Source organism: Amblyomma americanum, chromosome 8 (assembly GCF_052857255.1).
Source record: "Amblyomma americanum isolate KBUSLIRL-KWMA chromosome 8, ASM5285725v1, whole genome shotgun sequence".
Lineage (NCBI taxonomy): Eukaryota > Metazoa > Arthropoda > Arachnida > Ixodida > Ixodidae > Amblyomma > Amblyomma americanum.
The window spans coordinates 13,636,026-13,663,666 of NC_135504.1; the positions used below are offsets into that span (position 1 = coordinate 13,636,026).

Below are 27,641 nucleotides of genomic sequence, written 5' to 3' on the forward strand. Positions count from 1 at the left end.
TGTCTCTGGTATTTCATTGGCAACACCTCTGTTCAGGGTAACGTCAACTAGTCTTGAATCGGGAGAGGCTATTTAGTGTGGTGAAAGGACTAAACAGGCATCTAATTTTTTTACTGAGATTTATTCTGTCCAGGTCCTAAATTTTCGCGTTTATAGACTTTTATGCCACGCGACTGTAATCGACGATTATGCGGCCCAGCCAGCGAGAAGAGCAGCTTGTAGGAATATTAAGTGCTCTAGCTGTCTTACGGTGGCGTACCCCGCAACGGCAAAGCTTGACCTTGAGTGGCACTACTAAACTGCCTATTAAATGGTTGAAAGAATGACAGGGGAGGGGGTTCAATGTTTGCTACAAAGCTGTTTACTCCGCTCCCTGGTGGAAGCCACGGGGCGAAAAGCACTTTTTATGACCCCCTTTGAGCAACAGATGGTGCTAACTGCACGAGTGATAGACTGAAGGTACCGCGGAATGTGCAACAGGCAAACTTTGTCGGAGTGCAACAGACGCTCCTCCCCAGGAGCCTCCCTTTCGTTGTCAGATATGCTGTCGCCGACAAGAACGAAGGCTTCAGCGTTTGGTACGATTGCGTACGTCCCCAAGAGCTTGTGGCTGTTGAACCTGTCAAACAGCTTCACGCAAGTCGACTGGCTGACACGTGAACCGGACAGTGCTGCTTACACTTTTAACCCAAAATCTGATGCTCAGCTGATCCGCGCGGATTGAATTGAAGGTCCGCTTAGTTGGCATAGCAAGCACACAGGTTCAATTCCTAAAGTCACGCGCACTTCATTCAGGCACATGCAGACACGAGCACATGCAGCTGCCTGCATTATCGGTCTGTATGATCCCAGCTCAATGAGACAAAGAACGCTAAGCGAACTTACGCCAGTGGGGAGTAACAACACTGCGCACTGGAACTCGGCACACACCAGAGAAATTCTTGCTTTCCCTACCTCGGGAAGGAGAGATTTTATTCCAGGCTTTTATTCGTTTTGTGTCATGGTGTCTCACATACGCAGCAAAGGTGGAACACACCAGCGCTGTTGCATCTTGAGGATGGCAAGCCCAAGTTGGCAGTGGTTTGCAGGCACCACCATGTGGCGTAACCGCTGCGCATTCTTTCCAATCTTCTGCCACGCTGTTCTGTTATCCCAGGTCGTCCGTCAGGGAAGTCCGCGTCGCCGTGGTACTCGTTCCTGTCATGATAAGAATATCGCCAGCTCGCTTTTACTGCAGGACCGTTGGGAATGCAATACAACTCAAAGCGCTCTGCAGCTGGGCTGTGTGGAGCAAGAGTAGGGGAACTGACAACGTACATTAAATACATGAGAAGGTTTTCATGATTTGTAGTTCAGTGCGGCTATATGCAATTTTTAAAAATACGCTTTTTAAGTAAGTAGAGCGCTTTTTTTCGCCTTAGCCATGTCAGCAGCCGAGCTGAGTAACCACGTTTCAAGAAAAAGTAAGTTTCACTGAAAACAGCTCTACAGACAGAGCACCTCTTAATGACCTGCGTTTAAGTCCAAAGTTTGCATATAGCGTGCGTTAAGAACAACAAATGCCAGCATTCTCTGCAAAAACTTTGCCGCGCTCACAGTCACGGTATAATCTCTCTAGTGGCCAGGTCGCTCTGCATTTAATTTGCGCCCACTGCCCTACTCACGGGCGAAACATCGCAGAATCCGGAGCACAGCTAGTGGCCTCGGCGCCGACACGGCCCATCACGTGACGACCTCTTTGCAGACATCCCGGGAACCAGGGCTACTGGAACCTGGGGACAAAGAAATGACGGGTCCACGTAGCTGTCTTGGGACAGTGAGGACAACTCTATCAAATTTCTTTTTGTGAGCAAAATCTGATATTTCAGCATTTCATGGCTTTGTTGCCGCTTGTTGCAGCCTTCTAGCATACATTAGATAACGAACGAAACGTGACCATGTGAAAGTCGAAACAAAATCCACGTAGCTGTCTTGGACACAGTGCTCAGGCAATGCTGTAATGCTCCATAACGGTCTACCGCAGCATACTCCATACCGTACCGCAAGAGAGTTGTATATAGATACTGGAAGGGACAGGAAACATTGGAGAGGGGGAGAAATTGCCTGATATATTTCAATACTTTTAGGGAGGGTACAACATTCGCGGTAGTATCAACACTTTGTTTGGACGCGAATTCTATAGAATACTCCAACTGAAATGATGCGCCCATTATAAGCCACGAGTTCCTCACTGAAACCGTCGCACGGGACACTTAGCACATGCTGCAGACTGACACGTGCAGACTTCTGATGCATGACTGGACACATTATATTCTCTCAATAATTTTCGCACGTTAATTTCCGACCAAGAGCCAGAAAATATGCCTTAGGTATTCCCCAGTGATTGGTGCAATTTAACCGACTTCCTGACGCATGCTCCAACTCCTGCCAAGTGTTGTGTAAGCGAGACGTTGCTGACAATCAGGATGTCATACGTACCTGATGGGGCTTTGTAGCGAAGCATGGCCGCCGCGCTAGCACAAGTCCATATGTGGCCGCTTGCAGCGTGACACTCACCAGAGAGCGCCGCTGGCATTCGACGCAAGGCGTCTGTCGATTTCTCCGTGCCAGCGCCAACCGGCAGCCTGGGGAGAGGAGATGCCCACCTTAGTTGAACGTGTGACGCACAGAAGGCGTAGCGCTAAGGCATCCTTGATGCATTTCTATGTGCAACGTTAAGAGACGGGAAGCGGCCAGAGTGGGTGACGGAACAAATGCGGGTTAAAGACGTCCTAGTCGAAAGCAAGAAGAATGGGCTTGGGCAGGGCACACAATGCGAAGGCAAGGTAACCGCAGGTCCTTAAGGGTAACAAAGTGATTCCAAGAGAAGGCCAGCGTAGCAGGGGGAGCAAGGTTAGTTGGGCGGACGAGGTTAAAAGGACAGTGAGGAGAACTCTATCAAATTTCTTTTTGTGAGCAAAATCTGATATTTTGGCATTTCATGGCTTTGTTGCGGCTTGTCCGGGAGCGAAAGATGCATTTATTTCAAAGAAAATTGGATCCGAAGTCGAAAAAGTTTTTCCCGCCGCTCCGATTCAAACTCGGAAACTCTTATGACGTCATGGCGCACTCTTATGACGTCATAGGACAGAGTGACGTGGAACATGATGTAAACGCAGACTCCGTGATTTCTGACGGCTAGCGGTGCGCTCTAGCATGAGCCGAAATGAAAGCTACCGCTGCCGCACACTGAAGGCATCTATCGGGGGTCGCCACCATCGCTTCGGTTACGTTTTCACCGGCATCTTGCCAGATTTACGGTGGATCCCGTTCCCGAACCCGACGACGAAGTTCTCGCAAAAACTCCCGCCTGCATTTCAGCGCCACCCCGCCGCGGTGGCTCAGTGGTTAGGGCGCTCGACTACTGATCCGGAGTTCCCGGGTTCGAACCCGACCGCGGCGGCTGCGTTTTTATGGAGGAAAAACGCTAAGGCGCCCGTGTGCTGTGCGATGTCAGTGCACGTTAAAGATCCCCAGGTGGTCGAAATTATTCCGGAGCCCTCCACTACGGCACCTATTCTTCCTTTCTTTCACTCCCTCCTTTATCCCTTCCCTTACGGCGCGGTTCAGGTGTCCAAAGATATATGAGACAGATACTGCGCCATTTCCTTTCCCCAAAAACCAATTATTATTATTTCAGCGCCCTAAGCCCCACAGAGCGTGCGATGCTTTTGAGGGAGCACAGTTAGGTTAGGCGCTGGTGGGTCGTTTCCCCCTTCCACCGTGAGCAGCCGTTGCAAATTAAATATCGTAACTCCAGTGCAGGGAGTCGCGAGGGGCCAGGACAAGGTCGGCGCGTCCCGCCCATCGGAGGCTGGCCGGGGTTTTGGGGCCAATGGATTGCGATTCCTTGAACGGCGTGGTTGCACGGTGCAGCAGGCGGTGTCGAGGTCTGCCACGGTTGCAAGGGCCAGGTTATTTATTTATTTTTTTGCCACAAAAAACAGATGGGTGCTCAAGGGCGTCGCGTTTAAAGTTGGCGGCTTGAAAGTAAAGCCGGCGCACGACGCTTCAACGGCTTCCGCTAGATCTAACGGGTCCACTGTATCAGGCTCTTTCGCCCACTTGCATGTACCTTCAAATGTGTACAGTGAACGGATTAAATTAGCCGAGAGCTCGAAAAAAAAAAAGAGCTCCGCCCAACTGCCGAAGCTATTGAATGACATCACAACATGCACCTGGCCGGGCCGGCGGCGGCTGACGCACTCGGCGCGAAATAGAGACATGCTCCAAGTCTCCGCCAGTGCGATCAGAGTGCGCCGAAGCCGCCGAACGCGTCGGCGGTCATGCGCAGTTGGTGTATAGAGGGTCCCGCTTTGGCCAACGTGACGTCGCCGTGCAGCGCGCGCGCGCGCGTTACGCCGGAGTATAAACGCGCCTAAACAGAGCCTGCACTTAACCGCTAACCAACGTATTCGGTGGCGGCATCTATGGGAGCCACTGAAACCCCCCGCCCACTCACTGAATAAAAGAAAAGTCCTGTGCCGAGGTTCGGAATCGAACCAGGGCCTTTGGCGTTTGAGGCGGAGACGCTGCCACTCCGCCACGACGGCTTTTTTTTTTTTTCCACTCCGGCACGATGGCTCAAGCTTTCGCCGTGAATAAAGGCGCATCTAGTGAATGCACTCTTCCGATGCGGGAATGTTTTGCCGGGAGAGCGTGCGAAGACACAAGTGCCCTTTATACTGCTAACTGCCTTGTAGTTTTTCGTCGATCGTGGCGATCATCTGACCAGACTTAACAGGCTCCTTCAAAGGTTAACTAGCACTTGAAGCGGCACTTGGAATTCCTCTGCTGTTTGGCGCTTGTAAATCGAGGCACGTCAAAAACAAAACCACGGGGCACGCAAAGCTCATAGACACGAAGCGCCATAACAAATTGAAACTCGATCTCCTGGCCGCCTGTGGCGCCGCCAAGCATCGGTTTTCTTCGCTTCCAACATTCAGGTTGTCTTTTGTCTGGCTTCCATGTGTGACAAAAGTGCACTATCGGTTTTAAAACAAAACTTTGTTCAATATTGAACCACGCAACCTTCTTATGTCAGCCTCAGAGATTCGCAACATCAATGAAGGAAGGAAAATTCCTCCAAGGTCCGCCTGCAGAAGTGCTCGTAAAGTTAAAAAAATAAAGGCAAGCTAAGAACGAACGAAAGCTGATTACAGGCTAGTAGAAAGAGAATAAATGAAGTTTACTTGTATTTGACATGGGATCCGTATAAGAGAGAACGGTCTACTGCCGGAGATGAGAGTACCAGAAAGCAAGACCGATATATGGGAAGTATATACTAAACAGGTAACATTAGAGAGGCTGGAAAATTTTGGACACTAGTTGATACTTTTAAGACATCAATGAGCAACTGTTGCCGCTATGCATCGTTCGTACAGGATTTAAAATGCCCATTGCATCACATGGCGCATACGTCGAAGTGGTCGCCTGCAGCAAATACGCTGCATGTATCACACTGGCGTTGTCATTCAAGCCGGATGCTCGTAAAGCCCACGTGACCTCATGCAGTGCCTACATCATCAGAAATGAGTAACCTAACCTAACCTAAAGTTCTTCTGAAGTGGGCTTCGAGCCCAAGCCGGCGCTGGCCACTTCATTAGAGCACTCCGCCATCACCGCAGAACAACACTTCGCTAAAATGCTAGTCTCTAGCGATGGGTCTGGGTATCATCGTCTTTCTCAACTTCCATTCGGGCAGGGCAAACCAATCAGCTTCGCTGGCCACTGTATAGGAGCAGTGCACCATCGCCGCAGCCGAACACTCCGCGTGAATGTTTTCACATTCACAGCACATAAGTAGTCTTAAGTGCTCTCCGTAACTTTTTTGCACTCGTAATATTACTTAGGTTGAAGAAGATGGCTGAAAGGAAATGTAGCAACAAAAATGGCTCAGAATGGAGGAAAGACAAGTTTGAGAAAGATGCTTGAAAAGAATTGCAGGGCACACTCCCGTCTCATCTGAAATTTCGGTACTCAGAGCTACCTTCAAGAAGCTTCAAAGCATGCCCAACATATCAACTATACTTTGTGCTACTGATTCCCTGACGCATGCTGTAACTTTATTGCCGGTTGTTGCGTCATCGAAGCGTTGCTGAATTTCGGAACGCCATACGTACTTCCTTGCCGAGCAGAGCTGCCTCGTTGATTGGTGCTCGCTCGAAGCGTCGCGCACACCAGAGAGCACAGCTGGCATTGTTCACAAGGGGGCTGCAGCAGTCCTTTTCCCAAGGCCTGCGAAAAGTGAATGCCCTTCTTAGTTCAGTGCCCGCCGTAAAAAGGCCTAGCATGAAGTCATTGAGCAAATGAGCTGAAAATAGTTACAGTAGCCGAAAGAGTTGCCTGCCGAAACCTCGCTTATGTAAGGCTTTCACTCAAGTGAATCTGCAGTCATCCCAGAAAAAGCGGTATTTGAATTAAGACTTCATCTGCTTCAATCGTTGGAATATTCGTGACTATAATGCACCGAAAGACTCATATCAACGCTGTATAGTTTTCTTCCCAGCAACTTTGGCGTCTCCACCAATAACAGCGGCTGCAACGAGAACACGCATGCACGCTGCGCTCCGGCGCCTGGCGCAGTTAAGAGCAGCAGCATCTCCTCACCTCCTGCATCGCAGCTGTCTGGAGCTGGCTGTTCTGTTAGGAAGCCAACATGACGCTGACGTGACGCAGCCATGACGAAGCCAGTCGAAAGTCTGGTGCTCCGACAAGGTCTGGAGCAAACCCGACACTGGGGCCACCATTGGCTTCCAAGGAAGGCAGCCAGGCTCGAGGAGACTAAGAAAGACAAGATTCCAAAAGGCAGTGGTTAGAGATTGCCATTTTGAGTATGTGTAAGATAATAAGGGACATCGGCGGGATTGCCGGTGCTGCAGTCTGGTGTGTAAAGGTTCGAAGTCTGCGCAAAGAATGAACGATTAAAAAGGGCAGCCCGTTCAAAACAAGCAGCATAGTCATTCTCTTTATGAACTCCCTACGTGGAAGCTCAAATGGACATCCCGGAAAGTTGCAGCGCATAGAAGATATGGATGAAACAAGGTGCGAAACCCAACCGTCTCGTTATAGGAAAGGCCACGTGATTATGCGGTTGGAATATCTCTCTGAGGGCAACACATAAGCGCGCCTATGAAGTAACAATGACAAAAAAGTATGCCTATATGTTTGGTCCATAGTTTATTGAGGTCTAACGTCCCGAAGCGACTCAGGCTATGAGGGCCGCTGTAGGGGAGGGCTCCGGAATGGGCGCAACATTCCATGGTTTGCCACCATGACTCATAAGAAAATATGCTGCCAGCGCCTGGAAGACGAAGTAGCGAGCGTCAGCTGTTTGGTTTACTAGAACTGATGAATATGACGTCATAATCACATGGTTTCGCTTCTGTCCGCCGCATCGGATTTTAACGTCATCACTGGCACCCGAATTTGGCCGCCATCTAGATTATCAATTCATAGTCATGTGGCGGCCTAAGTCGGCCACCATCTCGAATTAAGGACGCCATCAATTGTTATTATTGGCCGACATCTTGGATTTGTAAAAGACGTCACCAATGATGTCGCGAATTAATCACCAATTGGATATATCAGTGACGTCAACAATCAGTAATTCGATATAACAACGATGCCACCAGTCAATCATTAATCGGGTTGCTATATCGATTTACTATGGGGGCCGCCATCTTGAATTCCTCGGACGGAAAACTTCACGCCGAAGGGAGGTGGTAGCAAACCCCAAGAAATCGAGAAACATGATGAGTAAGAGCTCACGCTTTAAAAACTTTTTAGTGAATGAGTCTAAGCAATTTTGTTCTCAGCGCGAGCGGAAAATCAGACCGCTAGAACAAGAGGAGCGTGGCGGATAAGAACGAGTGGTCAGCTGTCGTTGCACCAGTTGTGGCTTCAAATGATTGGTGGGTACCGAAGTCGACATGAACTAAAAATGCAAACTGCAGAATACGGGCCATTATGCTGCACTGACAGTGCGGGGCTACTCAGTACAAAAGATAGGTGGGGAGGCAGCAGAGCGCTTCTGACTTGAGATGAAACACGGCGCAAGAGTTCGAACACGATTCGGGTCACAAGTCATCAATGAGTATGGTTTTCTGGCAGATTTCACTTCCCCAAAGCATAAGAAAGGGCCCGCCCCAATCAAATTCCGCACCGTCTCGTGCAACAAAGACCTCGACGCTTGCCTTACCGCTGTCGTGTGCTACGCCACTGAAAAGCCCCTGCACAAACGAGTAACATCACGAGTACCGGCTTACCAGGATTCCTGGCAGTTAAGCCCTCGCCGAAACCAGAGAGCACAGCTGGCTTTGACCACTAGGAGCTCGCAAGATGGCGAGCGCTGGAATTTTGCGGTAAAAAAAGCCCTGTTCAGTCCAGCCGATACGGTGGAAGCGAGGGGCGATGAAGCCGAATGAATGCATATAGACGTCTTAATTTCTCTTTTGACGATGTTCAATAACAACTGATCGATATTCAGAAACTGCTTCGCTTGGCTGTAGTGACTGTTGGAAGTGGGACACAGCATCTGTCCCTGTACTTCAGGATTGGCACAAGAACGCTACAAGCTGCCATGCCATAAGATGAGCCTGTGTCGTTTTCACACATTGCAATCTCATCTGAGGAATGCAGGACCCCGCACGCATATTGTGCATTTATATGCATGGAGCGAACGAATTAGGGCCACCTTGCGGTGTGTTGTAGACACGAAAGCGACCCCTCAATCCTCACCATGTGCGCCTGGGCTGCTTCGGTGTATTCGGACGAGTGACTCCGCACACGTGACGAGGTCTGTCCAGACAGCTGGTGAAGGGTTCGGCAGCGATAGGGCCATCGCTTTGGCTTCCAAGAAGGGCACCAAGGCTGAAGGAGGGAAGACATGCGAAAGATAATAAACACAGGAAAAGATCGCCACGAAACAGAAGTAGAACTCCAGTTATCAATCGGCTGATACAATAATGCAAATGTGGAGGTGAGGGACGTGCCTTCTTCAAAGCAATGATAACCAATGGCATGTGTACCCCAGTATTGCACCCATGCATTTCTAGCTTGAATGGCTGGGCAGTTTCGCCCGTACTTAAACGCTGGCTGGGGAGTCCAATAGCTTATGTAACAGTACAGTTGGTTTGCCATGAACAGAACCACTCCAGCTGCTTTAGACAAGCCTATTCACGTCTGTACACAAAAGTATAAAATGTATACTTTAGGAGTTTGTACGCTCTTGTCTGTCTAAAAAGTCAAATGACGCTGGTATACTTTCTGTATGCTTGCGATGCTTATGCTCAACTCAGGGAGCAGACTGCTTTATTAAAAGTGTTTCGCGCAAGCACTACGTAACTCTATCGAAAAGGAATGATTCTCTCTATTTTTTTGCAGCATTTCCAGAGCACTGTATTCGTCGCCACAGATGCAGCGAGTCACGGGAGAGCTTAATTGGCGAGCCTCAGCGCACGGCACAATAGCTACCCTGTGAAGTGAAAACGGGTTGCGTTCTAAGAGGTTGCAGCACCAGATTTTTCAGCTAAACCCGCCCAGATGTCGCCATATCCAGTTCAAGCAGAGAAAAGCGGAAACACGTAAGATCAGAGATCGTACTTAATTTTGGTCATGATAGCAATTACCTGCGTTGAAAATTAGAGACCAATTAGGGACACACCCCTCTTCTGGAGCAGGTCTCATGGGTTCGGTTTCAGTATCTTTTCTGACCGGATTATGTCGCTTGAGATGTTCCAACCAGTTGACAATTGAGAAAGTTCATCTGGACTGGCCTAAAATTGTGACGGTATTTTATATCTTGCGACGTAAAGGAAAAATAAAAGAGTTCGTGAGCAAATTTGGACATTATTCCACGAATTGTCCTGATCTGAGTCCAAAGCAGGACCCCCCACATTTAGATTCAAAGAGGAAATCGTGTGTTTAGGCTATGCATCGTAATATGCTAAACTCAACGAAAGCTGGCGCTGTGCTGCTTCCCATTTCCCAGCGCCTAAGGCCTGCGTTCGTTTAACAATCCTTGTTCTACAAGAAAAATCACACCACAGTATGTTAAGACAAGAGTTGCCTGCCAAGCTTTTGTCAATGAATACGCTGGTTGGTCACGCAACCCAAGAGTCTTGAGGGGGGGGGGTGGGGGAACTCTTCCCGGTTATACTCACCGTGGTGGCGGAAAACGATCCTCTTCTTGTAGCACCCACGTGACGACCGGATAGCTCAATCTCAATGCCCTCTTCTTCTGCATCGAGGGTCTCATCATGCCAGGATCTTGGGACTGCTACAGTAAAAAAATCGGAACATCACTGCTCCGCTTTCGGTAACCAGTTTCTAGAGATAATGCATCTGCACAGCCGGCCTTAGGAGTTCTAATTTCTGACAGCTACAATTGGAACCACTCGCAACGCTGTTGTATGGTATTCCTGAGGACTACAAAAGTTCCAAATGTTGTGCAGATAATATCTGCGTTCACGCACTCACGTTGAAGTGCTCCCGAGGAGTACCTCCAGCTCAGGACAGACAAGCCGACACCAGAAGCTACCTTCCACTCGGCTGTGTCGGCGCGGCATAACACCAACACCACCTGCGAGGAGCACGGAGATCTGCATACCTGACCGCGGCAGTTCAGAGGTGTGAATAAAGCCATCACAATTTGCCGCTTTCTTTCACCGATGACTTTTCTAGAAACTCTGTACTCGCACTAAAGAAATATGGCTGGGGTCCAAATGTCAAGGTCAAGGGTCAACATCAAAGGTCAAGGTCAGTACTCAATGGTCCCAATTCATGATTATGAAGGCTAAGCCACACGACACTCAGCGTCACTCAGTTCGCGCACAGAACACTGTCTAAAAATTTGCTTACATTTACATTTACATACACGTTTGATATATACCTATATACTCATATTTCTCGTCATGTTTAATGTAGCCCAATACCAAAATATCACTGCTGCTCGTATTATAGCAGTAATAATAATTGCCATAATTTTTTTTTCACCGGGGATTTGTATGATAAAAGATTTATTCGCCGCAATGTGACCACAAGAATATGTTTAGAAAAAAGCGTTGTAATTACTTCACCTTGGCCTCAAAGTCACTGCTGCTGTGTCAGCCATCCAACCCAGCTGTATGTCAGTGCGTTGCAGACAGTGGCGGCCGCTACATTTGTTCGGTGGGCTGCAGCGGCCGACTACACCACTGCACCTCTAGCTATGGAAAAAAAAAACAGTGCGGTAAACCATTCTGATAACACGCTGGCAATCGCCGGCACGTGGAATACTTAATAATGCATGGAATTGTATGCCAGATGATCACTTTTAATGTGAAACGATTTCTTGCTTCATGAGTGGCGGGGACAGAATTTGTAACGCTTTCACCTATCGATAGTCAATCTGCAAACCAACCTACAGCCATCCAATAAGCCAATCCATAATTAAATCCATAATCCAAAATGCAAACAGTAATCCACAATCCTATCCAGAACACAAGAAGGCACACAGTCAGTGGAGAAAAATAAAATTACGGTCTATGAGGGACTTTGAAACTGGGCCTGCGGCTAGCGAGACGGGGAAGATTCCACTGTGCCATGACTGCTCGACGTTTACAGCTGATAGTGATAAAGGCACCGCTAGTGAATGCAGGGTTGTCTCAGAAACGTCACCTTCGGAAACGTCATCGGCATGTGCTGAGGCGTACATCAGTAATAAGCAGATAAATAAGATGCTCTTGCTTGGAGTGTCACAGTGCCATCATGCGACACCCACTGAAAACCCTTTTCGCAATGCACGATGCTCGCCCAGCAGATGACGCGCTCGTAGTTATGCAGCGGACACCAGCTCGGCCACTCAGCCATGCCACAAAATGCATGTTCAGATGGCGGACCACGCACATCTTTCGAATTTCCGCACGTAAGGAGATGCAGCTTCTTTTTTTTCTTCAGTTCTTTTCAGAAAGCGCACTGTGCATATTTAACAGCACTTCTCAATTCCTCGATTCGTGCGTTTTCTTTGCAGCGTAGATGTCTGACTTGCGCCAACCTTGTTTAGTGTCGGAAATTTTTTAAAAATTCAGTGATGCACACATTCATTTTGAGCAGTGTTGTCGCCACGTAGCATGGGTTGCAACAAACCTATGGTACCTCTCCTGGTTGATTATTATTCTAAACCCCAAAAAACACGCTTTTTGTTGCTTGAACAAAAGAGAAAAGTGACCAGAAACTTATAGGAAACTCCATACATTAGGGTTAAGCCTTAACACGGACAGTTCCTCGCCAATACCACACGGCTCGCCTAAAAAAATGACTGCCTTTATTCTTGGTTTGGTAAATAGATATTAACGTCACGAAGCGGCTCCCGCAAAGAGGAATGCCGTAGTGAAAGGCTCTGGAAATTTCGACAGCCTGGGGTTCTTTAACGTGCACTGACATCGCAAACTACACGGGCCTCTAAAATTTCAGCTCCAGTGAAATTTGACCCCCATGGCGACTGCCTTTATGTTTCTGATAAAATACGCGCATTTACTGAATTGAGAAGCAAGGTTATGAACCGAGGTCAGTGTGGCTTCTACCACGCGCATTTTAATAATCGTGACTACCTACTTTTAGCCACTTTCATGACAAGTTTCAGTGAAGTAGATGCGCATCCTGTATGAGTTTAGGCTTGTACATTGTGCCTTACATTCCACTCGGAGCACGGACGAAGGAGCAACGGATACATCTAGTGCGGGGGCAAATCGGCCGGCAGTCTTCCTCACCTTTAGCACGCTTTTCCAGATGTCGGGGGCAATGGATTGGTGCTGTGCAGCATCCGGAGGTCAGGGGTGCCCACGTGATGATAACGGTCCAGGCACAGCAGCCGCACCTTGCTCCAACAGTGACGGTGGCTCGCCACGGAGTCGGGCTGAACATCAGCAGAGAGAGAGGACGTTAGTGTCCTCTTTGCAGCCCGAATGTTATTGTTTTATTGAGGTTTAATGTCCCAAAGCAACTCAGGCTATAGGGGACACCGTAGTGAAGGGCTCCGGTCCGGAAATTTCGACCACCTAGAGTTCTTTACCGTGCATTGACATCACACAGTACACAGACCTCTGAAATTTTGCCTCTATTGAAATTCGACCACCGCTGCCGGGATCGAACCTGCGTCCTTCGGTTCAGCAGCCGAGTGCCACTCCCAAATGTTAAGGTTTTAGCCTGAATGTGTTGCACTTTGAGGAACAATCGAATCAAAAAAATGTTTTTATTGCGACATTTACATTACTGGCTAAAACTGCAATCGAATTTAGATCATAAGGTTATACGTCTCGAAACGCCACATGGCCTAAAAGGACGTCGTAATCGTGGGCTTCTTACTAATTTAGACATTTCGGGGATGTTTTCGATGAGCTCACAACGCAGAGCGCATGGGCGCCTTTGGAGTAACAGGATATGTAGTTATTTTTATTACACGTACGTGTTTACTCTGCAGGGTCTATTATTCAGTGTCACAAAGGAGCATTACTATTAACCAAAGGAATATAAAAGGTTCAGCAAAGTCATCCACGTACCCGTCATGGAGGCCACAATGTGAGGCTGACGTCAGGCAGGAGCAGGCCGCTGCAGAAGACACGAAATGGCCTTAACGAGTTTGTTATCTCATCTGCATTAAACACACACAATAGCAACCAGACATGCGAATTCGTAGAGTATCAACCCGAACACAATGATGACACTCGTGTCATCATCATTTCCCTCGCCCCCATTCTATTGCCCCTCTTCCTGGCTGTGTCTGTCCCGGTGGACCCACGCCTTGTATGTATGAATACGGACCAATGGATAAGTGACTGGGCTTGGGCCCCTTACCCCTCGTTCTTGCTACTGCACCCGACTACTCGAAGACTCGGCAAAAGGCACCCCTTCCCACCGTCACTAACAATCCCACTCGCATTGCCATTTCTTAGCACGCCAAAGATGACGAGCAAGTCGGAAGTCAATGGAAGCCCGAAGCAATAATTACGAGCGGTGCGTTTTATGCTGCCGCAACCTTGCAGCAGCACCAGCAACGTGAGCTGAGGTGCGCACAGAACCACCAATCTAGGCGCCTTTGGCCCTGAGCATTTCAAGGTCTCTGTGTAGGCGGCTCCCCAAGCCTCACTATCTTCGCGGGCGCCCAAACTGTGGCAGTAGACGAGATGCCACGACAATGGAGTGCATATTGCAACCGCACAAAACGATGAGGGACGAAGAGGTGAAAACACAGTACAAATATGTGTCCCTCGTACTTTTCCGCGGTTGCAATAGGCACTCCATTGTTAACCACCAACTAGTCTGCCTTTGCCTGTTACAGATGCTACGATTCCAGGAGAGCCAAGGCAGCTCCGTCTATGCACTCGAGAAAAGGCAGCAGGCACAGCAGTCAAACTCTGCTCCGTGTACAATATAGGGACACAAAAGAAACCTTCAAGATGTCAAACACGGAGCAGCTGATGCTCTCTGCTGCCACCCTTTTCTATTCCCGTGTCAGACTTGCACAACCACGTCTTACTCGAACCATGCTTCATCTATCTACCCAAGGTGTTACACTGGATTCGTGCACATAATAGAGAGGGGCACTGTGCATGCAAAAAGAAATAACAGGACGGTAAAGTGCGGCAACGCCGTAGTGAAGGGCTCCGGAAATTTGGACCACCTAGAGTTCTTTACCATTCACTGACGTCGAACAATACACGGGCCTCTATAATTTTACCGCCAGCCGCTTACAGCCGTGGTCAAACTGCTTAAGATGCCAGTTCAAGCCGCAGCTGCACCGTCCTAAGGAGCGATAAGTGCTGATTGTCTTTTTGATTGTTCTGCCGCTTTGTACACTGCGCGCCCGAATTGGTTAGAGGAAGAACGCGACACCAATACATCCAGCGACTTCCTACTGTTTCCATCGTATATGCAAATTGTGTTGGGCAATTATCGTTTGCATTCAGTGAATGCTGTAACGATTGATTTGCCTTGTGGAGGCTTAACGTCCCCAATAAGCTGAGGCCACGACGGACGCCATACAAGATGGCGCCTGATCAACTTAGCTCTCCTCGGGTTCTTTTACGTGCGGCGACATCACACAGCACGCAGGCAGTTTTGCATTACGGCACCTTCGAAACGCGGAGTAAGCAAGCCAACTTACCCGGTTCAGGACGGTGAAACAGCCTTAATGAGTTCCTCTCCATAGAGGGGGACATCCATGCCACCGATGGGCCCTGCGAACATGCATGTATGCCCAGCACTGTTAGCCGCTGTTTACTGCTGTGTGTCTATACTCTAGAAGAATGAAATTTCTTAGTTTGAAATATCGCAACAATCTCTTGTTACTTTATTAGTAGCAAGCCAGTACCGAGATCAGGAACGGACGCAACCTCAAGAGTGCATGTATAAAGGGTTGATCCAAGTTTTCGGGACACATGCTCTGCTTTTCAGGCCAGTAGTGACCATTTCCTTTGTCCGCGAAATCCTGTACTTTATATAGAGTGAGAACCAGTCGCATCTCGAGGATCCTGGCACTAATATAGTCACTTTAATTACCGCATGAATGTGTCTTCTAAAGGTTTTTGAATCCCTGCCTCACAAATAAGAGAAATTTCTTATTTGCTTCCAAGGTGCATTGCTTGACATTTCATGACGCACTATGCAGTTTTTGCGAAATTCGAATTAGGCTGCATACATCTTCATTTCATGCTATGTTAAACAAGACGATGCCATTTTCTTTCCCTCAATTATTATTTCTATAAATATCGTACCAGGGTTATAAAGATATGAGCATATTTGTCGCAATGCTAGAGCAGGGGGCTTGCCGCAAATTAAGTAATTAATGGCACAACTGCTGCGATAAGGATACCGTGCTCATGCCTCCCTTCCTACAATAATTGTGAAGCTTCATCCGAATCCAAAAAGTGTTCGTGAATTCCAGTACCTTACTTAAATAGCCAATCTGCTTGCTCTGGAGAGGACTACAGGAGCTGATATAAGAGAGTTTTAGTTTCACGTACGTAGAGGGTTCACGTACGCAAACGTGAGAAGTCTACGTAGCCTGCACGCAGGTGGTTTGAAACCCTTATGGTTACGCGTACGCGAAAGAAACACAGACACTGGTTGTAGCCAAAATCATCCAAGACAAGTCATTAAGCGAAGTCATTCATAGCGAGACCGTTGCTATGACAACGACCAACGCTACTTCGTCAGGCTTAGCAGCTGAAAAATCGCCCTTCTGTCTGAAAAACAAAAGCTATTTGTCGCTTGAAACCTTATGCGAGGGTAAGAATGGGCAAATCGAAGGCGAATACAGCAGTTTAGAACACCATATCGCCTCGAGTGATTAGCGACGAAGCTGTTATCGCCGTGAAGCGGCGGGCAGGGCGCCGCCATGTTTGTCAACGCTACGTACGCAAGCAACGCAAAGACCGCAACGTAAAAATCCGAATCTCACGTACGTATGTGAGACTCGCGCATACCCTTTGCGTTCTGCGCATGCGCACTGGTCACCCGTAAGAGCTCTATGTATGTGAAGCTTCTACGTACATGAAACTAAAACTCTCTATAGACAAGCTTCTTCGCAAATGCCCACAAAAATATTAACATACCCGAGAAATTTAAACGCCTTCTCCACTCGACTTTATTAACTACTTATTGATCCGAAATGATTTACACTCTATTTTAAACTATTGTACTGCCCATCTTCTCAAGCCGTGCATATCAATATTGAAAATCAAGCACGTATTACCGAAGTGCACTAATATTAGCTATTAAATAAAAGTCGTCCTGTCTGTGTGGCAACTTTGTTATCTGTATGAATGCAATGCTTTGAAGAATGCACCAACTAGCTCAGCTACCACTTTAATGACCTCCTTTTGGTCAAGTGAAGTCTTATCAATACCGGCAATATTTTAAACCTCATGATGCTTAAGGTGAAGAGGAAGATTGGTGTAGACTCCTGAAGGGAAGATGGGTTAGGCTGGAGCTAGAGCAGGCGTTGAAAGATATTCTGAGGGATCACAGGGAACACTCCCGCGTTATCAAGGATTTCAGTCAGCGAAATTGCCACTAAGAGGCCCATAAATTCCAGAGATATTGTCCCTAATCAAGGCTACCTACTTACTTGATGCGTGGTACAACTATTATCGTGTGTACCATTGACCAGACATTGCTGACTTCTGGAATGGCTCATATACGTGACAGCCTGGCTATGCACATTGCAGCGAAGCGCGATCGCTGCGCTACCATTCATCGATTACTTGTTTCCTGGAGACTCATGCAGACTAGTGAATACTGCTAGGATTTGACCACAAGGCTGCTGCAAGAGGACCTCCTGAAGTTAAGGCCCTCATGAGTTTGATGTAGAAACAGAAAACATGCGGCTTAAATGCACTGAGCAGACAACGCTGAAGCTTTTCAGTGTGTAAAGGAAGGGGGGGGGGGGGGGGGTGTTGCTCTGCTGAAGCCTCACTTACAGAAGACTTTCCCGAACCTTTGTGTACCGCTCTCATGAGCAAAATCATTTTTGTGTTGCAACTTCGTCGCCCTTGATTTCAGCTCACATTTGTAACTTTGAGTAAAAAAAAAAAGATTTTATATAATTTCACAGCCTCGCAATCCTAAAGCCTCCATAAAAAAAGCAGCCTTAAGCACTCCTCGCAGGCTATTCTGCAGGAAGTGTAGAAGTTAAGAACAGCGTTACCTGTTCACCTCCTGCATGCCAGCTGCCTTGGGCTCGCAGCAGATGCTCCGCACGGATCCGCATCCACTGCCGTGACAAAGTCTGTGCAGACCACAGAAACTCAAGCTTCAGAGCAAAGCTCAGAGCAGAGTGGCCGATGAGAGCCCAGCATTGGCTTCCAAGCAGAACAGCCAGACTGGAGCACAAAGAAAAGGATGCGAAAAACAATGCTGAGAAGCTTAGCCATTAAGGACCGTATTCATAATGAAAAAGACACCGTAGTGGCAGCACACCTACACACAGGAAAGACCAGTGCTGGTCTACTGATTTCAGTAAGAGTGGGCACGGCTGTAAGAATCTAATTGGAAAAGTGGCACAGATCAAAAGCCTAAGGCTAGAAAAAACAAACTCATAGGGCGGGCATAGTTAGCCAAACGACGGATGCTGCACAGTAACACTCTGGCATGTAATGAGGAGAAGACAGCATCTTTGAGAACGTGCACACTTATAGTGACTGACTTGGCACGTTTCATACCTTCAACACTCATATTCAGGGTACAGGCTGCAAACAGATCGGCACATGTTTCGTATGAGGCACCTCGCGATACGTATGCAGGAAGTCTCTAGAGCATGTGGCTCTAAGCTCGTACATCTTTCTAAAATCAAGCTGTTTAAAAGCCTACCCGATCAATATTTTCACACCGACACCTTTGGTTGATTCACCCACCACATTCACATCACCCTACCTGACTTAACGGCACCCATTATTAGGATTACCATCTCCTGGAATCCACTTCTTTATCCTGAGGGACATCGATCTGTCCTACACACCGGATGCGATGCTCGTGTTAAATTTGAGTTGTTTATTTCAGCCAGGATGAAATTAAATGAGTCTACATAAAAAACATTTGGATGCGTGTTATCTTGGTTGTAACGATGCGTAAGTCATTATTAGAACCATGCACTGTAGTGAAATAGAACTCTGAAGAAGCGATTATATCAGAGTTTTTAAATGTCCCACGTGATCTAAGCCACTATTTGACGTCACAGCCATCGTTCGGCAGTGTACACCGATATCGATGTAGCATGACAGGAAAATGCGATTATTAATTTAGACGTCGTAGGTGAATACCTACGATAGGGTCGTAGGATAGGGTTAATTGGAGAGACATGGGAGAGGCCTTTGCCCTGCAGTGGGTGTAGTAAGGCTGATGATGATGATGATTATGAGGTGAATACCACATGGATATTAATGAGTGGTAGTCTCTTCTGCATTATATTAGACAATAGAACGTGGCCACCAATATGAGGTGTGTATACTACTTTAGCATCACTTTTGTCCCTGGCCCCACTATGAAGCTGTTTCTGTCCCTAAATTCAAACACCTCAATGCAAAGCTGGCCATTTCAGTCGTGACAGAGACTTACTCCCTTTAAGAGAAGCAGAATTTTCTTTTCGCTCTGTCTAGAAGTGCATACAAGTTCTTTTTATTAAAAACATTCGCTACAAGGACTGCAGACTGACCACTCACCAAGGCTGCCTTTGGTGCGATGTATGCGAAGCCATCAGGAAAGCGTCGCGAGCCTGCGACGATCCCGAGACTCCTCTGTTGGGAAGGAAAAATATAAGAATCAAGACCTTTGCCCACATCGTGGGCGAATAAGTCTCAGCTATATCTCAGTCACTAATTTTTCCCGTCTTGAACTTAATGACATGGCCAAGGCTTCTGCCTTGTCTGGCCAGCTACATGAATATCTGACGGTGGCGCAACATTCCATGGTCTGCCACCTCGGCTCATCAGTAAAATCCTTTAGTGAACGAGTCTAAGCAATTTTCTTCACTCAGCGCGACCGGGAAGTCAGACCACTCGAACAGGTGCAGGGTGGAGGAAAAAGACTGATCAGCTGTCATCGCATCAGTATTCGGAGCTTCACCTAACTGGCGAGTACCGTAGTGGACATGTACTCAGAATTGGACCCTAAAGAATATTGGTTCATCTTTCAACTGCAGCGTCAGCATCAGCTTTGCAATGAAAACGATAGGTGGCGAGACGGCAGAGCGCTTCTGACCTGAGACGAAACACGGCCCGAGAGTTCGAACAAGATTAGGGTCACAAGTCACCGGTAAGGTTATCTGGAGGATTTCGGTTCCCTAAGCGAGCAGAAATTCTCCAGTGTCTTGTGCAACAGAGCCGTCGACGCTTGCCTACCGCTGTGGTGTGCTAGGCCACTGAAAAGCCCTTACACAAAGTAGTAACATCACGAGTACGGGCTTACCGGGAGGCCGGGCAGTCCAGCACTCGCCGAAACCAGAGAGCACAGCTGGGGTTGTCCACAAGGGGGTCACAGGCATGTTCAAAGCTGCCGGTCTGCGGAAAACAAAAAACCCTCTTCAGTCCAGCTGATACGGTGGAAGCGAGGTACGATGAAACCGCATGAATGCGGGTAAACATCTTAATTTCTCTCTTGGTAGCGTTCAATAAACACTGATCAATATTCAGTAACTGCTTCACTTGGCTGTAGTGACTGTTGCAAGTGGGACACAGCATCAGTCCCTGAACTTCAGGATTGGCACCAGAACACTACAAGCTGTCATGCCATAAGATGAGCCTGTGTCGTTATCGCACATCGCAATCTCATCTGAGGAATGCAGGACCCCGCATTACTGCAGTAAATTTGATGCCAGTCATGTATTGCCCGAAAAGTTTTAGTTTAAAACAGCTTAAGCGCGGCTTTTCCTTGGTGCTCGAGGAAGGCACATCATATGTTCTCGCTCACAGGCCAGCAAAGGAACGCTGCAAACACCGGATAAGTCCTGACACGAGGGCGAACCCAGCAACTACGTAGATACAGTAACCTTATAGAGCAATGCCTAGAAGCTGTCAAACCAAAAGCTTATACATAGCATTAGTTAGATCGAAAAGGTTTTCGGTGCAAGCGGCGTGCTTTGATGCAAACAGGAACGCTCGCGTACTTATCAGACCATGTTACTAAAGTGAGCTTCGAAATAGGAAAACATTTCGTGGTCCTCCTTACCCGAAGATTTTTCCCTCAGTTTCCCGATTGCCGTGGTGGCGAGGAAAGCGACTTTTGGCTTTTTTCCACGGCATGCCCACGGAGCATGAACGGCAGCGCTCTCAGTTCAGGATGAAGAAGGCGACCGTAGACACCAGGGGGGCTGCGTCGAGGTGGCACACTCAAGTGTTAATAAAAGCATGATCAAGAAAATTCCGGTGGCATGCTATACGAGAACAAGCTCAAGTTAAAAAAATAAGGGGGCCAAAAGCCCTGCCCCAACATAGACACTCACCAGAGTGGAGGCCAGCGTCCACGAGCGCCATGGCTAGCCTCCCAGACTATGGCAGCCTCTTCATTTGTTCGGTGAGCTCAGGCCTCCCCGCTATGAAAAGAAACCAGTTTAAGAAATCACTTGGTTATCGACTTGCAGCTACTAACACATGTCATCGTGGCCTACACGGTTAACTAATTTTGCCTATAGTCTTTAGAATATGCATTCGGTACGCTCGCCAGCCGTTTCATATGTGACCGTCTTGCTCGGCAGGCACAGCTTATTAGTAGCAAATGATGAACACAGCAGAAACGTGTGGTGAGCACAGCAGCCTGACTAGGCACGCCTTACTAGTTTTTGAAGGTTGGTCGCGTTACATCATCCTGTAAATCATGCCCCCCCCCCTTTCATTTTTCATGCAGATAACTAGGCGAAGCAAATGAAGGTACCTGCTTTATCGCTTTCTGAATGAAAATTGAAAAAAAAAAACGCCCGGCTTACCACCCACACCTCACTAAACGGATATTTTGCACTGATTTCGCAGTTTCCTAGTTAAAATGATTAAGCTGAATGACACTGCGGATATTTAAAATACGGGCGTGCTCAGAGATATCTACCAAAATCAAAAGCTCAAAAATCAAAATGTTTGAAAGCCTGTATGCATGTTTGACAGGCTGCACATTTGACAACCTTTATATTTCAGGCACAACGACGCACGCATATTCAAGCGAGTAAAATCTCTGAGTAGTGCTGTACATGCTAATTATATTTGCAATTCGCGGAACTCACTTGCACTACAAAAATAATATCTAGTTCACAGTCTGACCTTATTCGCGGCTCAACCGTCGCTCGGTTTTGAGAAAAGGAAATAACGCATAACTGGCTCATTTATTCGACGTACGTTTCAAGCACGCCACGAACGCCGACTAGAAGCTTGAGTTGCCAAGTTATTAGTCAGCGTTCGTGGTGCTCTTGAGGCGTCTACCGACAGAGTGAATGAGTTATGTTTTTACTTCTCTCAAAACTGAGAGAGGGTTTTGTCTATAGTTCCCAGTCGGACTGAAAAACGTCAGACTGGGAACCAGACTGTCTTGTGTCTTGAGTGTTCTGCATCGAATTTAATGTTAGTATGGAATTCTGGATATACCCAGGCTTTTCTTCAGTTCGTTAGTCGCGGATTTCAGACCATGAACAATGGAGTCATGCAAAGTCATGGGCAGTCGTCCTCACCTTCAGCCTGTGTGCAGCCGCAGGGCTTTGGCGGTAGGCGTTGCTGGACGAAAACCGGAGGTCGATGCACCCACGTGATGGTAACACTCCAGGCACAGGCTCAGCATCCAGCTGTCAATCAGGATGAAATAAGGAGAGCTTTGGTGGCGTACTTCCAGCGCACTTGTCAGGTATTTAAAAAATATTGGGGGTTTGATATTTGTTTGTTTGTTTGAAATTCCTTACAGGCCCATTGGGCATTGTGTAAGGGGGGCGAAAAAAAGATATAATACAGTGCATTAATAACCAAAGGAAACAAAAGGAAACGAACGCGACGCAAAATAATTCACTACAATACAGGATGATGTGCTCACCGAACGTGGAAACAAAGCGAGATTAAGGCAAACACGGAAACATGGCAAGCAAACATAAGTAAGAAAACATCCGAATGGCACGAGTGTAGCAGCAAAGCAAAGAACAATAATAGACTTGAACGTAGGTGTGCTAAATGACTGTTTCAGTGAAATACGTGACGAGTTTAGAATGGAAAGATTCTAGATTAGACGTGGAAGCGATGTTGTCTGCGAGATCATTCCATAATCTGATGGCTCGTGGTAATGCAGATGAGTTAAAAGCCAATGTGTCACCATATATTCTTGCGAAACTAAACTGATTATATAATCTTTTCGACGTGCGGGATGAGACATCGAGTTGAAATGAGGTAGTTCTATTGAAGTGCGCATATTTGTGAAATAGTGTGAGGAGAGCGATGTCACGGCGCATGCTTAATGATTGTAGAGAAAGATCTGTTTTAATCTGAGTGACGCTTGAGCGGCAGTTAAAGTTTCGTGAAATGAATCGTGCTGCTCTGTTTTGGATAGATTCTAACGCGATGATCATGTTCTTATGATAGGGAGACCAAATGGGAGAAGCAAATTCAAGTTGTGGACGAACAAAAGTGAGGTATGCTAATTTTCGAATATTAGATGGTGAATTTCGGAGATTACGGCGTAGGTATCCTAATGACTTTGAGGCGACGGCACATATGGATGAGATATGATATGACCATGAAAGATCTGAAGAAAAGTTAACGCCGAGGTATTTGTAATGTGATACATGAGAGAGTAGATCATTTTGAATACGGTATGTATAGCTAGATTTGTTATTTTTACGGGTGAAAGAGATGACTTTGCACTTGGATACATTAAGAGTCATTAACCATGAGTTGCACCAGTCGTTAATAGTAAGGAGGTTTGATTGGAGCGCCAGGTGGTCATTAGTAGATCTAATAGGGTGGTATATAATGCAATCATCCGCGAAAATTCGCATACTAGAAGTTATATTATTAGGTAAATCATTGATATAAATAAGGAATAATAAGGGACCAAGCACACTGCCCTGCGGTACACCGGAGTTAACTGGGGAAAGGTTAGAGGACAGATTATTAACAAATACGAACTGTTGGCGATGCGAGAGGAAGTTACGAAGCCATGTTAAAGTTAGCGAGTATAGTATGGTATGGTACGGCATGGTATGGTATGGTACGGTACGGAGTAGTGTGTGGCATGGTTTGGTGTGATGAGGTTTAATGTCCCGGAGCTACTCAGACTAAGAGGGACGCCGTAGTGGAGGGTTCCGGATAAATTTGGACGACTTGGGTATCTGTAGCGGTTCGCGAGATCACACAGCACACGGGTGCTTTTTGAGTTCTGCCTCTATCGATAAGCTGCTGCCGGGGTTGGACTGAATTCGATTCCTACAACTCAGTAGATGAGCTCCCTACACATTGAAGTTATTGCGGCATGTGTAGGGTCGGCGAAAATTTTCCAGGCCACAGGGTCTTCTTTTGAGCAATACAGTGAGGATGTTACGGTATCCCCGAAACTCAAGATGTCTGTAGATAGTAGAAGAGGTATCATTCTAACCTGTGAGAACTTTGAAAACTTTATCGGCATCGTAAGTGGCAGGATATACCGAAGAAAAGCAGACCCTGTGGCCTGGGAACTTTCGACCGAACAATACCACAATCGTATTGTATATATGTATAAACTAATCACATATATATTAAGCTCCGGATATCCCAAATCGATTTTCCAGAGACTGCTACATAAGAACACCAACAGGAAATAGGAATGTCTTACAAGCAATAAAAAGGCAACAGGAGAGGATATCAGCATGAACGATTTGTATCGCACTCCTACTCACTTGGGAAAAAAGTGGAAAACGCGGGAAAATTTAGGAATATAATGCATTTTGCTTTATAGTATTTCGTCAGCACGATGCAGTGTAATTAAATGCCGGAATAAAACTTCAAGCTGTCACTGAAGCAGGGTCTCTTATGCGGCGATGCCGCACGTAAATCGATGGCACGAAAACGAACGAGTGTAGTCTATCAAGTGCCTTGCCCTTATAAAAATGGCCTATGCGCAGTCCGTAGACTTCTTATAGAATTATCTTTCTATAGGTAATTTTTTCGATTCGTAGTCTAAAGACTTGTCTATAGACAAAAGTCTACTAAAAGTGTATGGTCATAAATATGTAGATTGTCTATAGACTGTAGCATTTAACTGCCTATGGGCTGTTCTCTAGGTTTCGTTTGTAGAGCATCTATAGACGTTATAGGCAGAAGCTTATGGAGAATCTATTTAGTGTCTAAAGTTTTTTTAAGGGTTGGGAACCGAAGCTCTGGTAAAGATGGTGTGAAAATAATGTAAACACCTTTTGGGCTAGCTATGTCCATAGGGGCGTTCCAGGCTCAATAATGAAAAACTTCACAGCTATGCAAGTGAAATCCCTTGCTTCCATTTACCGTAGCACTATAATCGTTTCAAGCATATGAAGAAACCCGCACACCCAACAATTCTGGACAAAAGTATTTTTGAGTGGGGAACAGTATAAGAATCCATATATGTATCTACATACCACCCGACGGCAAGACCCTTTTTTTTTGCTATCATCAAAAGCGTTCCCCATCAGTTTTTTATGCTACTGCCGTCTTAACTGCTGGATGCGAGAGATGAAAATATCTCAAAACATTTTGTTACACATCATAAGAACAGACCATTACCTCCAATATTTACATAAAAGTATCTTACAATTTTTAAATACCCAATATTCTTGTCCTAGAATGTTTAACATGGCTATGCGGACTGCAGCAAAGGCAGGCTGTAGCACTCATTTCATGTTAAAGTTCACCTAGGACTGCTTGCAGGTTATCTGCAAGACGAGAGAGCTGCTTTCCGTTCATTGGCTCTTGTGTATGTAACATTATAGTTCCTCAAACATATGAATGTCACTTCTACCTGATGGCAAGTATGCTGCTACCACGTGTGGCCGTCACGGTTCTTGTTAACTATTTCGTTTTTTTTCTGTACGTGTAAACACAGTACAATGTAGCAAACAGACTCAGAAACGACATAGCATCAGCTAATTGCAATCATTCCTGCTCACCGACGAAACAGAAAATTCACTATTATAGTGCACGTTGTGTGCTTCCCTGCCATGCAATGGGGCAGCGGTGGCCGACCTGAAGCACTGACTCTTGGCAGTGTGAGGAAAACCTTCGTCCCCACCTTTCGAGATGGCACTGTCTTTGTTGGAGTCCTAAGCGCTTATTTATATGGTTCTAAAGCAACTCACGGGACTCCCAAGGCATAACTGACGCTATTCGTGATTTTGCTAGACAAGAAAAAAAAAAACAGGAGGTTTCGCGACGAAGCATTGACTGCTTTCTTGATGACAGCCCAAATAATCAAGTGCTCAAAGAAACCCAGCGTAGTTCACGCCGCTACGCATAGAGGACACCACAGGTCCTTAACCCACCGAGCAGCGCAGTTCCTCGTTGCACATCGCTTATTTTTCGTGCGGCGCCAACCAAGCCCTAGAAATAGGGAAACGTGGCCTCAACCGCTGCTGCTGTAAAAAAGAGACATTCTTACCCTCACGTACGGGGGTGGCCGCTGAAGGCATGTATGTCTGCTGAGGCGATGGTGGCTTTCCAGGATGACCGCCACAATTGAGTCCTTCTCCTTCGCTGCAGAGAGGCGGGTGATGGGAAGCAAAACGTGATTTCCAGGGCGACGAGTGAACACAGTGGGCGTTACAAAACTATTTCATTGGTACCTTATTTCAACACGCTCACATCTGATGTTTTCGTGATTGGCTGGAACTAAGCAATTGGGAAGTGTGCTGTTGCATTAGCTGACCGGGGAGACCGATAAAAAATTTCGAAAAATACCAGAGAATTCAAGTGCTGACGTGGAGGAATGCGAAAGCACTGTAATGCGGGTTTTATTCAAAACGCCAGTACGCAACCTGTTGTTTTATTTTTGCTTCTTTGCAATATTAACTTTGTATTTTCTTTTTATATTTATTATTTATTATATTTCCATTTATTTTTCTTGTTTTTTATTGTCTTTTTATGTTAGTTTGCTTTTCACGTTCAGGTGCTTGTCGACGCCTGCGGGTATTGTGTCGTTGAAGTGTAATTAATAACAATTCATCAAGCTAAAGTTTTCCTCAAAAAGATCTCATCCCGCACTGCCTAACATGTTAATCAAGCTTTCCCACATATATCTTTACAGAATGACAGAATCGTGCGGAGAAGCTACGTCGACGTCCGTGGCTCTGGCCGCTTGCCTGACAAGCTTCAGTGAAGTAGATGCTCATCGTTTATGAGTTAAGGCTTGTACATTGTGCCTGACATTCCACTTGTTGGAGAACAGACGAAGGAGCAACAGCTGCGTCTAGTGCATGGGCAAATAGGCTGGCAGACTTCCTCACCTTCCTCACCTCCCCGACGTCGGGATCCATGGATCGGTGCTGGGTGAAATCAGGAGGTCAGGGGTGCCCACGTGATGATAACGGTCCAGGCAAAGCAGCCACACCTTGCTCCAACAGTGACTGCAGGCTCACCACGGAATCGGCCTGAGCATCAAGAGAGAGGACGTTAGTGTCCCGTTTTCAGCCCGAATGTGAAGGTGTCAGCCTGAATGTGCCCCATTTTAAGGAACAATCTCATCAAAAACGGCTTTTAGTACAACATTTACGTTACTGGCTATGGCTGCAATGAAATTTAAATCATAGGGATATAGGCCCCGAAACGCCACATGCCTAGTGAGACATCGCAATCGTGGGTTTATTCAAAATACCTTCTCACTAATTTAGGGAATCCGGGGATCTTTTACATGAGCTCACATCGCAGAGTGCTCGGGCGCCTTTTGAGTAACAGGATATGTAGTTATTTTTGTTACACGTACGTATTTACTCTACCGGGGCCATAATTTAGCATCACAAAGGAGCATTACTAATCACCAAGGGAATATAAAAGGTTCAGAAAAGTCATCCACGTACCCGTCATGGAGGCCACAACGTGAGGCTGACGTCAGGCAGGTACAGGTATCTGCAGAAGACACGAAATGGCCTTAACGAGTGTGTTATC

At 46.8% G+C, this 27,641-nt stretch overlaps 2 protein-coding genes and 1 long non-coding RNA gene across 5 annotated transcripts; all 3 read right to left on the bottom strand.

The window, feature by feature from the left end:
- Window positions 1–965: 965 nt before the first annotated feature.
- Window positions 966–10,620, bottom strand: LOC144100051 (uncharacterized). 3 transcript variants are annotated; one of them, XM_077633101.1, is made up of 8 exons: window positions 10,519–10,620; window positions 10,203–10,315; window positions 8,779–8,910; window positions 6,649–6,822; window positions 6,162–6,276; window positions 2,479–2,624; window positions 1,665–1,772; window positions 966–1,197 (listed from the first exon to the last, which is right to left on the bottom strand). In XM_077633101.1, exons 2-6 carry the CDS (start codon window positions 10,298–10,300, stop codon window positions 2,553–2,555), a joined length of 591 nt encoding a protein of 196 aa, XP_077489227.1. In that variant the 5' UTR covers window positions 10,301–10,315; window positions 10,519–10,620; the 3' UTR covers window positions 966–1,197; window positions 1,665–1,772; window positions 2,479–2,552. The 3 variants fall into 3 exon arrangements, with proteins under 3 accessions (XP_077489227.1, XP_077489226.1, XP_077489228.1); XM_077633100.1 differs by having other exon boundaries at window positions 10,203–10,318; XM_077633102.1 differs by having other exon boundaries at window positions 10,203–10,318; window positions 10,515–10,620.
- On the bottom strand, window positions 10,608–20,252 carry LOC144102158 (uncharacterized). The gene is made up of 9 exons (XM_077635473.1): window positions 20,217–20,252; window positions 19,981–20,072; window positions 19,236–19,310; window positions 17,726–17,900; window positions 15,182–15,254; window positions 13,578–13,626; window positions 12,789–12,934; window positions 11,118–11,246; window positions 10,608–10,621 (listed from the first exon to the last, which is right to left on the bottom strand). The coding sequence occupies exons 1-8, from the start codon at window positions 20,250–20,252 to the stop codon at window positions 11,227–11,229; spliced, it is 666 nt and encodes a 221-aa protein (XP_077491599.1). The 3' UTR covers window positions 10,608–10,621; window positions 11,118–11,226.
- Window positions 20,253–20,745: 493 nt separating this feature from the next.
- On the bottom strand, window positions 20,746–27,063 carry LOC144100052 (uncharacterized). Its single transcript, XR_013307503.1, has 5 exons — window positions 26,984–27,063; window positions 26,140–26,234; window positions 22,223–22,333; window positions 21,014–21,103; window positions 20,746–20,881 (listed from the first exon to the last, which is right to left on the bottom strand). It is a non-coding gene; the product is annotated as an uncharacterized LOC144100052 (long non-coding RNA).
- Between the last annotated feature and the right edge of the window lie 578 nt (window positions 27,064–27,641).

Coding starts and splice junctions, on each gene's coding strand:
- LOC144100051 (XM_077633101.1), bottom strand. CDS start 10,300: ATGATGAGACCCTCGATGCAGAAGAAGAGGGCATTGAGATTGAGCTAT. Junction 6,823..8,778: donor AAGCAGCCCAGGCGCACATG/GTGAGGATTGAG, acceptor TGTCTTTCTTAG/TCTCCTCGAGCCTGGCTGCC. Junction 2,625..6,161: donor CAGCTCTGCTCGGCAAGGAA/GTACGTATGGCG, acceptor TCCTCTCCCCAG/GCTGCCGGTTGGCGCTGGCA.
- LOC144102158 (XM_077635473.1), bottom strand. CDS start 20,252: ATGCTGTGTCCCACTTGCAACAGTCACTACAGCCAA. Junction 20,073..20,216: donor GCAACAGTCACTACAGCCAA/GTGAAGCAGTTA, acceptor TGTTTTCCGCAG/ACCGGCAGCTTTGAACATGC. Junction 13,627..15,181: donor GTTTCACCGTCCTGAACCGG/GTAAGTTGGCTT, acceptor TGTCTTCTGCAG/CGGCCTGCTCCTGCCTGACG.